The 12,218-nt window shown below is 54.5% G+C and overlaps 1 protein-coding gene across 5 annotated transcripts in view; it reads right to left on the bottom strand.

The window, feature by feature from the left end:
- Positions 1-12,218, bottom strand: part of LOC102941358 (CLK4 associating serine/arginine rich protein) — a 41,258-nt gene that overhangs the window by 14,001 nt on the left and 15,039 nt on the right. For 4 of the 5 annotated variants that reach the window (XM_037884324.1, XM_037884326.2, XM_037884325.2 and 1 more), the window contains 9 exons: positions 11,860-12,005; positions 10,945-11,041; positions 9,944-10,022; positions 9,477-9,550; positions 4,348-4,389; positions 3,798-4,019; positions 1,276-1,530; positions 666-845; positions 312-351 (listed from right to left, as the gene is read on the bottom strand). In XM_037884324.1, the coding sequence (XP_037740252.1) occupies positions 312-351; positions 666-845; positions 1,276-1,530; positions 3,798-4,019; positions 4,348-4,389; positions 9,477-9,550; positions 9,944-10,022; positions 10,945-11,041; positions 11,860-12,005 (1,135 nt within the window). Of the gene's footprint in view, positions 1-307; positions 352-665; positions 846-1,275; positions 1,531-3,797; positions 4,020-4,347; positions 4,390-9,476; positions 9,551-9,943; positions 10,023-10,944; positions 11,042-11,859; positions 12,006-12,218 lie in introns of all 5 variants that reach the window. The other variant, XR_006287177.1, reaches the window with a different exon arrangement.

Raw genomic sequence — 12,218 nt, 5'->3', positions numbered from 1 at the left:
TCCCCACATGTCACTCAGAGCTGAGACTGCTCCGTTAACCCCCTCGCCCGGAGGCAGGGTTGCTGGCACTTGCCTACGCTGGCTGCCATCCATTCTCAGTTCTAAGGAGCTACTGGGCTTGACGGGCCTGCACCTTGAGGAGAGGGCTCAGGATTTCCAGCCCAGGGACAGGGGACTTGGGTTTCAAACGCAGTCAAGGAGCCCTTCATTCAGACAAGTCCCTGCATCTCCTCACTCCCGTGAACTACAGGGTCCCTTAGTTTGTTCTGCAGTGATGTGAATTAAACAGGTGAGGTTAAATTCTTACTGACTTTGGCAGCTCCTGTCTCTTTACCACCAGCAGTGTCAGCCCTAGAGGGGGAAAAGAGCTGTGATCAGAAGCATTGTGGAGCAGATGGGACGCCACGTCCTTGTCTGGGAGAGTGAGAGGCCCAGCACTAACCTCCCCCCTCAGACATGGGCAGACCAGGCAGCTCACGTAGAGCTCGGCATTAGTCTCCTTCCTGTACCCACACTCCCGGGTGCCAGCGCTCCCCAGGGCGGGGGCAGAAGAAGCCCCTTCTGCTGCAGGGCTCAAGGCCAAACACAGCATGCAGAAGGGAGGCCAGGGGAAGAACTAGAACAGGGGTGGCCTTCCCTGAACGGGCCCAGCTCCACTCACTCACTTTTTCAGTTTCTCCCCCACGGCTGGGGAAGCTGCAGGCCTCAGCAGTTTCTCTCTTGCTGGAGAAGCTGATCTGCTGCGGCTTCGTGAATCACTGGGACTCCTGCTGCTCCGACTGCTACTCCAGTGTCTCCCCGCTCGGCCGCTCCGGCGATAGCGCTCCCCAGACCGGGAATGGCTCCTAAGAGTGCCAAGGACCAAAGTCAAGGACCGCAGGCTTCCAAGCCTTCCCTACGCCACAGTGCACGCCAGCCTCCCTCCCCCACCGCACATGCCCTGGAAGTGGGGCAGTAGCATGGCATTAAGGTTGCCAATCCCACAGCTGCAGATAACTGCGGGAAGTGCTGTTGTCCACCATAGCCCCATCCAGAGGGTCAGTGGCCTCCGGCCAGGGCTGGAGCGGTTCCTCGAGGGACAGAGAAGGGAGGAGGAACCCAGGGTGTAAAGCTGCCATCTCATGCCCCACCCAGCCCTGTCAATATCTCTGCCTCCAGAGGCGCCTTCCTGCAGGCCACAGCAGCACATGGTCCCATTGCAGGGTGAACAGGCCATGCCTGGAAATTCCTGCAACCCCCCACTCGGCTCACTGCACAGCTCCGGGCGGGACTCACCTGGACCTGCGACGGGAGCTGTACCGGCGGCCCCGATCAGGCGAGTGTGATCTGGAGCGGCGGCGGCCATCCCGCGAGCCCCCTCCGGAGTAGCGCCGGCTCCTGCTACGGGAGCGGGAATACCGTCGGCTGTGGGAGCGGCGGTACCGGCTGGACCGGTGGTGGTGCCCACTGGCTCGGTGAGAGCGGGAGCTGGAGCGGGAGCTCGAAGAGGACGAGGAGGACGGGGAAGAGGAGGAGGAGGAGGAGCGTCTCCTATAGAGGATCAGAGACAACGCAAGCCATTCACGCAGAGGGCAGAGATGTGACACAGGGGATGCCGAAGAACTGGAGCATCATGGCGCGCCAAGATCCCTGCCCTCCTCTTAAGTAGCACTGGGCAGACTCAGCCGCTGGCCTCTGCCCCCAGCTAGCACAGCCAGCCAAGAAGCGGGGCTCGGCATGAAGGAGGAACAGGCACGTTGTGACGGTTGTTACCAGCTCTTCCCCCAGTCCAGCTCCGAGACAATCTCAATACAGCAGCTCTTCAGAGCCAGGAGACAACGGCAAGTGGACTGTGGGGCCACATGAAGGCATCAGACAACCTCCCCCTCACTGCCGCCAGGATCCCTGCACGCTGGCCCAGGGGAGGGCTAAGGAAAGGACAGCAGTGCCCCCAAATAACTCGACAGCATGTTCAGTGGCCCCTGCTCCCCCAGCAGCGTCCCTGTGCTTCAGCTGCGGAGAGGACCCTGTGGCCCAGTCCCTCACACTCTGCACCATCACCCCCCTGTGGCTAGCAGTTCCACTCCAGTCCCCAGGGGCAGGGCTTACACATCAGTGGCTGCAATGCAACTGCCTGCTGCCCAATTCACTCGTGCACAGTATGAGAGCATCTGGGGGTGTCCATGGCTCACTGACAGGGGGAGCCCCCCCAACAGGAGGGGCTAGGGGCTCAGTAACTCATGTCTATCCTTCCGCTACCAGAATCCTCCACCATCCATTCCCCCTGGGGGCCCACAAAGGAAGGCTGCAGGGAGAACACTGGGGCTCAGGCCTTTGTGCAGCCAGAGGCGTGAAGGCTCGTTAGGCTAGAAAGTCCATTCTGGTCTTGCCCGTCTGCCCCAGAAGACTCTACAGAGGACAGGGCTTGCAGTGACTTCCATGGTCCCAGAGCAGGCAGGGGAAACCCAATTGCGATGGTACAGGCTCAATGCAGGTTTGGTTACACCATCCTACCACAATGCTGGGGAAAAGCCTGAAGTCTTATCACTCCCCTCCCCATTAAGGGCTGAGACCATGCCCATGCCTGGGTCCTTCAACGAGGCCTCCAGCAAGGTACAGGCTCCACACCGGGCTCAGCTCTGGCTGGCACAGCGAGTTAGGAGGGAAGGGGTTCTGAGAAAGACCGTCGGGAATGCTGGGCTCTTCTCACAGCCCCCCCCATGGCCTCACTGCCTAAGACAGAGAAGCGGCTTTGCAGCCCCCCATGCCCCCAGCATGTCCTGAGGGCTGGGGGAGTGGACCTTCACCTCCTGCAACGTGGGCCATGAGAAGGCTCAAACGTGTGACGACTCCCTCATGGGGCAGAGCTACCGGGGCCAACCAGGATTCTGGCTCCTGGCAATGCTGCAGGGGGGCACTGAGAAGGGCAGTAACGTTAGGCAGTGCCAGTGCCACGTGCCAGCCCAAAACGCCAGGACATGCAGCTCCACCTGAGGGCACCAGCCAAGGGCTCTGCAGAATGTCTGCAGCTCTGTCTCCCTACACAGCCTTGGCCAACGGGGTGCAGGTGGAGGCTCTGGCTCAAGCTAGTTAGCCACAGACACACAATGGCAATGATGCAGCCACAGCCCCAAGGCCAGGCACTAGCTTGGTCTATACAGTGCATACGAGGCACTTTACAGCCCTGTGAGCTCTCAGCCTGCACTCAAATGCCCTGCTCGTCTGGAGAGGGAGTTGGGACAGGCCAGCACGCTGAGAACAGGGCCAGGAAGTGCCTGGGCACAGGAGGGGAGGGGAAGTACAGCAATTCGGGGGTGGAGGGTATAGGTCAGGTGAGGAGAGGAGAGGAGAGGAAGGGATATTGTGGGCAAGTAGAAGAGCTGCCCCTTTCCAGCTGCCAGATCCCCCATGTCATAGAATCTCTCTCCCTCACTGACGTGCCAGGTCCCTTCCCTGGGCCCCAGAACAAGCTGCCCCCCGGAGTTCCCCTCATAGGTTGAAAATCGGGCTATTCAGGGCCTTCCAGGCACTGTCTACCCAAACAGGCCTCTTGCTCAGTCTCCTGGAGAGTGCCCCCAACTGGCCACCCCACACAGCGCTTGGCCAGCCTGTGGGCAGGGCTGAGAACGAAATGGCAGCTGGAAAGGACTGGATGCCAAGAGCTCCCACTGGACAGGGTCTCCAAGCAGGGGCAGCTTGGCTTGGTGCCCATTGGGGGCACAGAGGGTGCAGGCCGATCGCGTAGATGGGCCGTTAGCCCCTGCTGAGTCTCTGGTGTTAAGGTTTGGGAAAGCGAGCCAGACGGGGGAGTTACCGACCGGGAGGAGGCGCTATGACCTGCTGCAGCGCTGCCCTGATGCACTTGGGTGGAGCGCGGCTTGCCAAGGGAGACGGCTTTCCCGGGGACTCCTCCGGCTTGAGCAGCAGCTGCTTCCTCGTCACTGCCCCCGAAACTGGTGATGAACGTGATCTTCTCTTCTTGGCCCGGGGAAGGCGAGCGAGAGCGTGAGCGGGATTCGGAGCTGGATTCTGAAGGCGACCTGGGAACAAAGTGAGAACAGGAGGGCTGCTTCACTGCGGGAGGTGGAATTCGCCAAGAGCTCCCCCAGGGGGGCAGCACACTGGGGTGGATGCAGCTTCTGGACCCCTGCTGGACCTCCCAAGGGCTGCAGCAGACCCAGCACGTACCATAGCATCTGCTCCAGCAGGGGGTGACCTTTCCCCAGCCCAAGGGCCCCTCAGAAACAGCCAGAGTCTGTCAACTACAAGAATCCCCCTCAGAGGCTGTCGCTGCAGTGGCCTCTCCCCCAGGACGGGCAGAGGCACAGCAAACCACTCCTGCCATGCCCAGCAGCTACAGGCACTCACCGTTTGTAGGGATCGTATGTGGGGCTGTCTCTCCTCGCATAGCTGCAAAGAGAAAACACGTTAGGGAGAGCCTGTGGCAATGGCCAAAGAGAGATCCAAGGAGCACAGCCTGCCATGTGGCCAGCAGCCAGGCGCCCTGCGGAGTGACCAGCTGGCAGCACAGCCACGCTGCTCACCCTCCCTAGTGCCCCACTCAGTGCAGGAAGCAGGGCAGAGCTACTCCTCTTGGGTTTAACCCACCCCACCAGGGTCGCAGCCCCCCCAGACCTCATCTGCCGGTACAAGCAGGAGGGTTAGTGAGGGAGCCAAAGGCCTCTGAATGGAGCAGAGGCTTCTCCTAGAGAGGGAAGGTAACCCTGGTGCACGCGGCCTGTACTGGCTCTACATGGAGGTGAGAACACAGAGGTACCAGTGGTGGCCCACAATGCGTTACCTGGGCTGCAGGGGCCGGGTGGCAGGGCAGCGGCAGCCTCGGGGCTCGCGAGGGGTGGGGCTGCGAGCCCTGGACCCACAGGGCAGCCCGGCCGGACCCCTCCGCGCTAGGCAGCTGGGAACATCACAGACCCCTGGCATGCGGGCCGGCCTTTAGCACACAGCTGAGAGGGGCCACAGCTGTGTGCTAATTGGGCCGCATGCGTCCTCGGAGGTTGAGAATTGCTGCTCTAGCTCTTTGTGACGCAGACAAAAGAAGCCTGTCAGCCTATGATGGTTGAAAATTTATCAGTTGCATCAGAATTGGTTCTGGATTTAACTAAAGCCCAGGAGGGAAATGTTCCTAAGTTTGTGTCTGCTAGGGAGAATGACGTTGTAACTAGGTCGCATCCAGTTAGTCCCAGGGACCAGGTGATGCTGGTGCTTCTCTTTTGCCTGTTGCTAGTGTGTTGCTGGGTAAAGATATGACAACTCTCTTTAATCAGGTTGATATCATAGCCAGGGCACAAGGAGAGCATGAAAGTGATTTAACTGTGTTACCCACCGACAGTGTGGAAACTTGTAACTAAGTTACTGTGTGTAGAGCCATGTTGCCGGTGAGGAAAGCAGCAAAGGGAAAGAGAAAGCCTCTAACTATGGAGTCTAGCAGCTTGCCTAAAAGAGGGTTGTGTAAAAATCCTCCTAATGGGCCAGCGGCGATTCTGAGTGTAAGTGAAACTCAGAAGGAGGTGGTGGTGGCTCTGCAGAGCAATGCTTCTGTGGAGCAAGATAAACGTGAATTGTTGCTTAAAGACGCTCCTAAGGAGAAAAATCCTCATGGTAGTTTTTTCAAGCAGTTTGCTGTAACTGAGGGGTGTGGAAGTGAATTAACTGATGTAGATCAGGATGAATTTCTGTCTGTAGAAGGCAACAGTTGATTGAGAGATTTATTTCAGTTCCTAACAGCCAGAATTTTTCTGTTGAAAATGGATCCGCTGACTTTGCTTTAGAAAGACCCAGTGTGAATAACTTAGAGAAGGCATCAGATGGAATGAAAATTGTCAGGGAATTGGAACAGCCCTATGACGACGACCAAGTGGCTGTGCTTGACCAGCTTGTTGGAACATGAATGTCTCCATACTGATTCTGTGAGTGAACAGTCTGGGTCTTAGGTTCAGAGGGAGGACCGAGTAGCTGAATCTACAGAGCAGGACAGCTGTGCAGTCATCTCTTGAGAATACAGGGGATGGCAGGCAAACTTTCACCCCTAGATACTTTGGATATGACTTGTAGTCTCTTAGTGGACTTGACATCTGATTCCATGTGGAAGCAGAGGTTGGTAATTAAAGGACAAAAGAACCTTGAGTCTAACATGCTAGTGAAAATGGATGGTATCTCTTTAAGACAGAGTCCAGCCTTGGAATTGGTAATACTTAAGAATCTGAAAACTAGTAAACTAGTGTCTGTGTTGATGCAGATTACCTGACTGACGGGGAAGAAAAGACTTACCCATACCAAAACTGTTAGGAAAAAAGGACACACCTAGCCAGCCAATGGATTCTGTTACACAAAATAGCTCAGATTTTGACCCTTCAGGACAGGGAGGAAGGGAAAAACTTCATGTTGCTAATGGAAACCACAGGTTAGCCCTAAAATGCCAAAACCTCAACAGTATTGAGCCAGAGGCATGGCATGACAAAAATGCTTGTAAATGTACACATGGGACAGATTTGATGTTAATATTATTGCTAATGTTAACTCTTGCGACTAGTTTGTTGCGGATACCAAAAACTGTAAAAATGTAGTGTGCATGATCTTTTGGAAAAACCCTTGGGAGTGGTGCATAAGAACTCACTATGTTCTAGAAGCCTTTATGGGTTACTGTTTCTTTACATGACAACACACTTTATGTTAAAAGGCCTTGTGATACTGATATTTCACAGCCAGTGCCTGTAACCAGTCTTAAAACTTTTCACATCAGAGAAGGCATTATAGACCTAATGTGTGTATGAAAAGGGAAACTAAGGCATACCACCCTATTGCTTTCATGGGTAAATGCCAAGATTCCTATACTACGGAGAACATTAATATCTACATTGACTTGATATTAATTGCGTTCCAAACATTTGCCAGAGCTTGCATGGATAAATTAACTATTTTCATTAGCTCATGGCAAGATCATATGAGACCGGCAGAAATTATGCTGCAAGAGCACATCCAATCCACTATTGATCTAACCAAGTTTTACCTTGGTTTGTAAAAGAATTCAATAATATTGTTACTTCCATAATGAACCTTACAAAGAAAAAGCCTGTTTAAGCCAAACATGATTTTGATGAACCATTTCTGTTATACACTGATACTTTTAAGACTGGGTCAGAAGCTGTAGTAATATAGAACCAAGAATGGGAAGCCCCTATGATGCATTCAGCAGTGTCTGGGACACCCCTTCCTGCATCAATTTTGTGTTGGAGGCGTGACGTTGGCTGATTAAAATATGACCACGTAGATCATTGTTGCTACCACTGTTACACAATTGCAACAGATCTTACACAAAGTGTGTCAAAGTAAGGTGTCAACAGAAAAGTTATGATTTGCTGAGTATGATTAGGCTATTTGTATGCATGTATCATTTTTGTATCTGAAGCTATGAGTATTAACTATGTACCTGTATTTCAAATGTTTGCTCATATGGAAACACTCACAAGGTGTTTAGCTAGCACATTGTGAAGGAACTATTCAAGTTGAATGGCCCATCAAAGAACACTTAACTCACAATGGAAGACGCCTAGCTACACTTAATGGACTTTCGTGTGATGGCCTCTACTATGACTAAGCGAAGCATGCATGGATACGTGACTTGCCCACGTGACTCCAAACACCATCTTGTTCCCTGTAATCTTCCAGTGAGAACAATGGGTTTTCCTTCACTTGGCAGTTCTGAAGAAAAGGACCTAGGGGTTACAGTGGATGAGAAGTTGGATATGAATCAACAGTGTGCCCTTGTTGCCAAGGCGGCCAATGGCATTTTGGGATGTATAAGTAGGGGCATTGCCAGCAGATCGAGGGACGTGATCGTTCCCCTCTATTCGACATTGGTGAGGCCTCATCTGGAGTACTGTGTCCAGTTTTGGGCCCCACACTACAAGAAGGATGTGGAAACATTGGAAAGAGTCCAGCGGAGGGCAACAAAAATGATTAGGGGACTGGAACACATGACTTATGAAGAGAGGCTGAGGGAACTGGGGATGTTTAGTCTTCAGAAGAGAAGAATGAGGGGGGATTTGATAGCTGCTTTCAACTACCTGAAAGGGGGTTCCAAAGAGGATGGCTCTAGACTGTTCTCAGTGGTAGCAGATGACAGAACAAGGAGTAATGGTCTCAAGTTGCAGTGGGGGAGGTTTAGGTTGGATATTAGGAAAAACTTTTTCACTAGGAGGGTGGTGAAACACTGGAATGTGTTACCTAGGGAGGTGGTGGAATCTCCTTCCCTAGAAGTTTTTAAGGTCAGGCTTGACAAAGCCCTGGCTGGGATGATTTAGTCGGGGATCAGTCCTGCTTTGAGCAGGGGGTTGGACTAGATGACCTCCTGAGGTCCCTTCCAACCCTGATATTCTATGAAGCTATAAACGGCCCTAGAAATATCTCCATTTTGCCTCTTTCCTGCTCAAACCTCTGGACTATGAACTTATACTAATGGGAGCATTCTAACCAAGGGATAGAGGACCTTCCAATGATTTGGAAGCAATCAGAGACTTGACTTAAGCCAGCAGTTTATTCCATCCAGGGGCTGAGCAGGGCAGGCCTGCTACAAGCCTGATCCAAGAACTTGGCAATTACTGTATTTCATTCCTTTAACCAATTTTAACTCTCACCTTCCTTTTTTTTTTTTTATAAATAAACCTTTAGATTTTAGATACTAAAGGACTGGCAACAGCGTGACTATTGGGTAAAGAACCCTTTGTTTGATGGAATTGATTTTAAATAACTACTCATTAACTTTAGTGTTTTTGGTTGTGATACAAGGACTGGAATGCCTAAGGAGACTGCTTTTCTGACTTCTTGTTAGCCAGTGTGGTGAAACAAGTTTACTTTTGTTGCTGGTTTGGTATATCTTATAGGAGAATAACCACCAGTTTTGGATGCGTCTGCCCTATTTCTCAGCAGTTTGTCCTGCATTTGGTATTCTCAGTTGTGACCCACGAACGAATGGTGACACCAGCCTCCCTGCTAAAGGGGTTCAGAGGAGAGGAGTCCAGACAAGGAGAGGCAGAGACGGAAGCACATGGAACATCTGGAGCTAAGCGAGCCGCCCTGAGACCTTGAGGGACAGAGCTAATGAATTTACCAGATCACTGTCTTATAAGTTTATGTGAGAGCAGAAGATTCCCTACCTTACACACAGACCCCTGGCCAAAGAAAGCATCACACTGCCCAGCCCCTTGGCGAGTTTGCACTAGCAGAACCCATGTGGACAGAGCCTTTTCAGAGCCAGTTGTTTGAAATAACCACGATTCCAGAAGGAGTTGCTGTGTTCAGGGCTGGGGGAGCTGCCCTGACACTGCAGCAGGGGCCAGACACGGGAGACGAGAACCCAGCCCAGGCCCTTGCGCCCAGGACAGCTAGTGCCAGAGGCCCCACCCCAGCACCCTGTTGCTCGCCAGCCCCTCTGGCTGACTAGCTTGCTGCAGGGGGACGTTGCATCGTCACTGCCTTACCTGGGAGGGCTGATTTTTCTTCCTTTTAAGCGCTTCTCTCTAAACTCCCTCCTCTGTCTGCGAGAGCGACGGCCCTAGATGAGAAAGGCCCAGCACTGAGCGGTGGAGGAAAGCCTACCAGGAACGCCCAGCCCATGGCTCAGCACTTCCATTGCTCTACCCCAGTACTAGGAGGTGGGAAATGACAGTCTGTCCCATCCAGCTCCTCTGGGCTGAGCTGCCCCAGTCTGGGTGCAGGCCAGCTGTGGGGAGTCCTGGCTAACATGGCCAGGTCTTTTAAAACCTCCTCTGCATCCCACTGCTAACCCTCTGGAAGCAGGGCCTAGCTGGAAAGCAGAAGAGCTCTCCAGAGGGCACCGCTGACCCACGGGGAAAGCGGCTTCGTCAGGCTTGGGAAATACAGGCAGATCAGAGCAGGGCTGGGAAGAGGCCTGGCTGGGACAGCCGTCCCCAGGGCTGCGCCTTACCGAGTACATGGCTTTCTCCTCCTCAAGGGCTTTGGCGTGTTTAATGGCTTCTGCCTCCTCTTTGTCCTTCCGCAGCATCCTTCCGGAAAAGGAAAGAAAGCTGGCTAAGTGTGGCTGCTCCCAGAGCCTGCCCTGCTCAGCCCCTGGATGGAGGTACACAGCTCAGGGGCATGGGTGCGCTGTGACAAAGGGACTTCACTACCACACCAAGCGCTGGCAAGCAAGAGCCTCTGCTCTGCCTCCACCCTGACACAGCCCCAGCATCTGCCTCTAGCACAGGGGCTGCTACCAGAGCACTTAGGCCTTCAACGGAAGAGTCAAGGGGCTAAGCTGGGGCTGGGTCTAAAACTGGTACCAGGGTGTTACTGGCACACGGGAGGAAGCTCCAAGTTGGAGCGGTCCATGCAGCAGCAGCGTCTGGGCTGCCCCTGGAAAGCAGGACAGGTGCCATCCAAAGGGTCTTACACTAAAATTAACTAAGTAGCCACTGCTCCCCCAGGTGCATCAGTGAAGAGAGGAGCTGCATTTAACCCTGCACCTCTCCCTGGCTCTCCTGCCACCTGGGTCAGATGCTTTGCCCCTCGACGGGAGCAGTGCTGATGCCAGAGCTGGACGCTCCTCCCCACCAAGGGCTGGCACTTCACATGTATGGTAGGTGATGCAGCAGGCAGCCAGCCAAACACATGGGGCTGCCCTGAGGCTGCACCAGCCTCTCACCAACACCTGCAGCATCCAGACAGCTGTACACATCTGCCCCAAAGCAACCTTCTCCATGCATGTGGGCAGAGGGGCAGCAGCAGCTTCCCATAAGCCAGGACTGCCAAGGGCCTGCTGCCACGGGAGCCCCCACACCAAGCCACAGTGGGTACATCTGCCCCCTACATCCCTCAGTAGCTATAGCTCCCCTATGTGGCTCGTGACTATGGCAATCCAACCCCCCAGAGCACCTGGTGGTGCGCCTGGAGCTCGGCTCTGAGCCCTGACTCACACGTGGGCCGTACCTGACGAAGTCCCCCTCAGCCATCCCGTACGTGGTCGCCTGTTTATTCAGGTCAGCCACCTGCTCCTGATTTAACTCATCCACGTCAACTTCCACATCTGCAAGCAGAGTACCGGTGTCAGCGTGCCTCAGCAGCGTTCGGGGCAGACAGCTGAGCTGGGCTGCTCTCCAGCTGCCCCGGGGCCACCCGGGGTGTTGCTGGAGAATCTGCTGCACCATAGTGCAGCTGAGGTTTGAAATGTGGGGGCCACAGGACTTTCTTGGGCCTCTCAGGAGGCCTGCTTCTGGTGCTGAGCTCAGTGAACATGCCCCCTCCACCCCCACATAGTCCTCCACCCACTGCTCACAGGATTGAGGGGATAGAGCTGGGGACCACCCTCCACCCTCCCCACTGGAACACATGGCAGCAGCTTTACCTGAGCTCAGCTGGGGAAGCAGGGACAGCAGCTCCCGCCCAACCCAGGGCTCTGAGGTCAGCCACCAGACTCCCATTCCCCAGGAGCTCTTTACTAGCCCTAAGGCAGCAGCAGGGGACAGGTCTGCAGTGGGGGATGGTGGGGGAAGAGAACACAACCCCAGCCAGCACCCAAGGCCCCTGCAAGCACCCACCGGTGCATGAAGGGAGGAGGGGGCTGGGAAGGGTTGGCCAGGGTTTCCCACGTTAGCCAGGACTCCCCACAACAACTGCACTGCAACGCACTGCTCCCCCACACCCCTCCCCTAGAGATACACACTGGCACCACGTAAAACAGGCACGTGCCCAACACACTGGGGAGTTGGCACTTGAAGGATGAACTCGTAAGCACAAGGCCTGGGAAAGCCAGTCTGTGCGTGCGGGGTGGGGAGAAAGGCTACCCAAGCACAGCCTGGACAGGCAATATCCCGAGGCAGGACTGCCTGGGCAAGCAAGACACACCAATATCCGGAATGACTTCGTCCTCATCCGTGTTGCTGTCCTCCTCAGAGTCCTCTTCGTCTCCCCGCTTCTCCAAGGAGTTCTCGAGCTCGGCCACAGTGCTGTCCTCGTATGTGTAGCCAATCGATGCCTTCTTCTCCGCAAGCCTGGGCACAAACACTGTCTGTGAACGTGTACTGCTGGGGCAAGGGCACAGGGCACCCACCCGAGGTCCCTGGAGTCTTGCAGCACCAGCTTTCCCTGCTCTCTAAGGGCTGTTTTGTTGACCCCTACGTTGCCTCAGTTACGTTTGAAAACCCAAAGCATAGTTAATGGAGAACCACTACAGAAAGAGCCCAGGGGACCAAAGGCCTCCCCCC

The sequence above is a fragment of the Chelonia mydas genome, chromosome 23 (assembly GCF_015237465.2).
Source record: "Chelonia mydas isolate rCheMyd1 chromosome 23, rCheMyd1.pri.v2, whole genome shotgun sequence".
In the NCBI taxonomy this organism is placed as follows: domain Eukaryota; kingdom Metazoa; phylum Chordata; order Testudines; family Cheloniidae; genus Chelonia; species Chelonia mydas.
The sequence above is the reverse complement of the archived record's forward strand: the minus strand, read 5'-3'. Positions and strand labels throughout refer to the sequence as shown.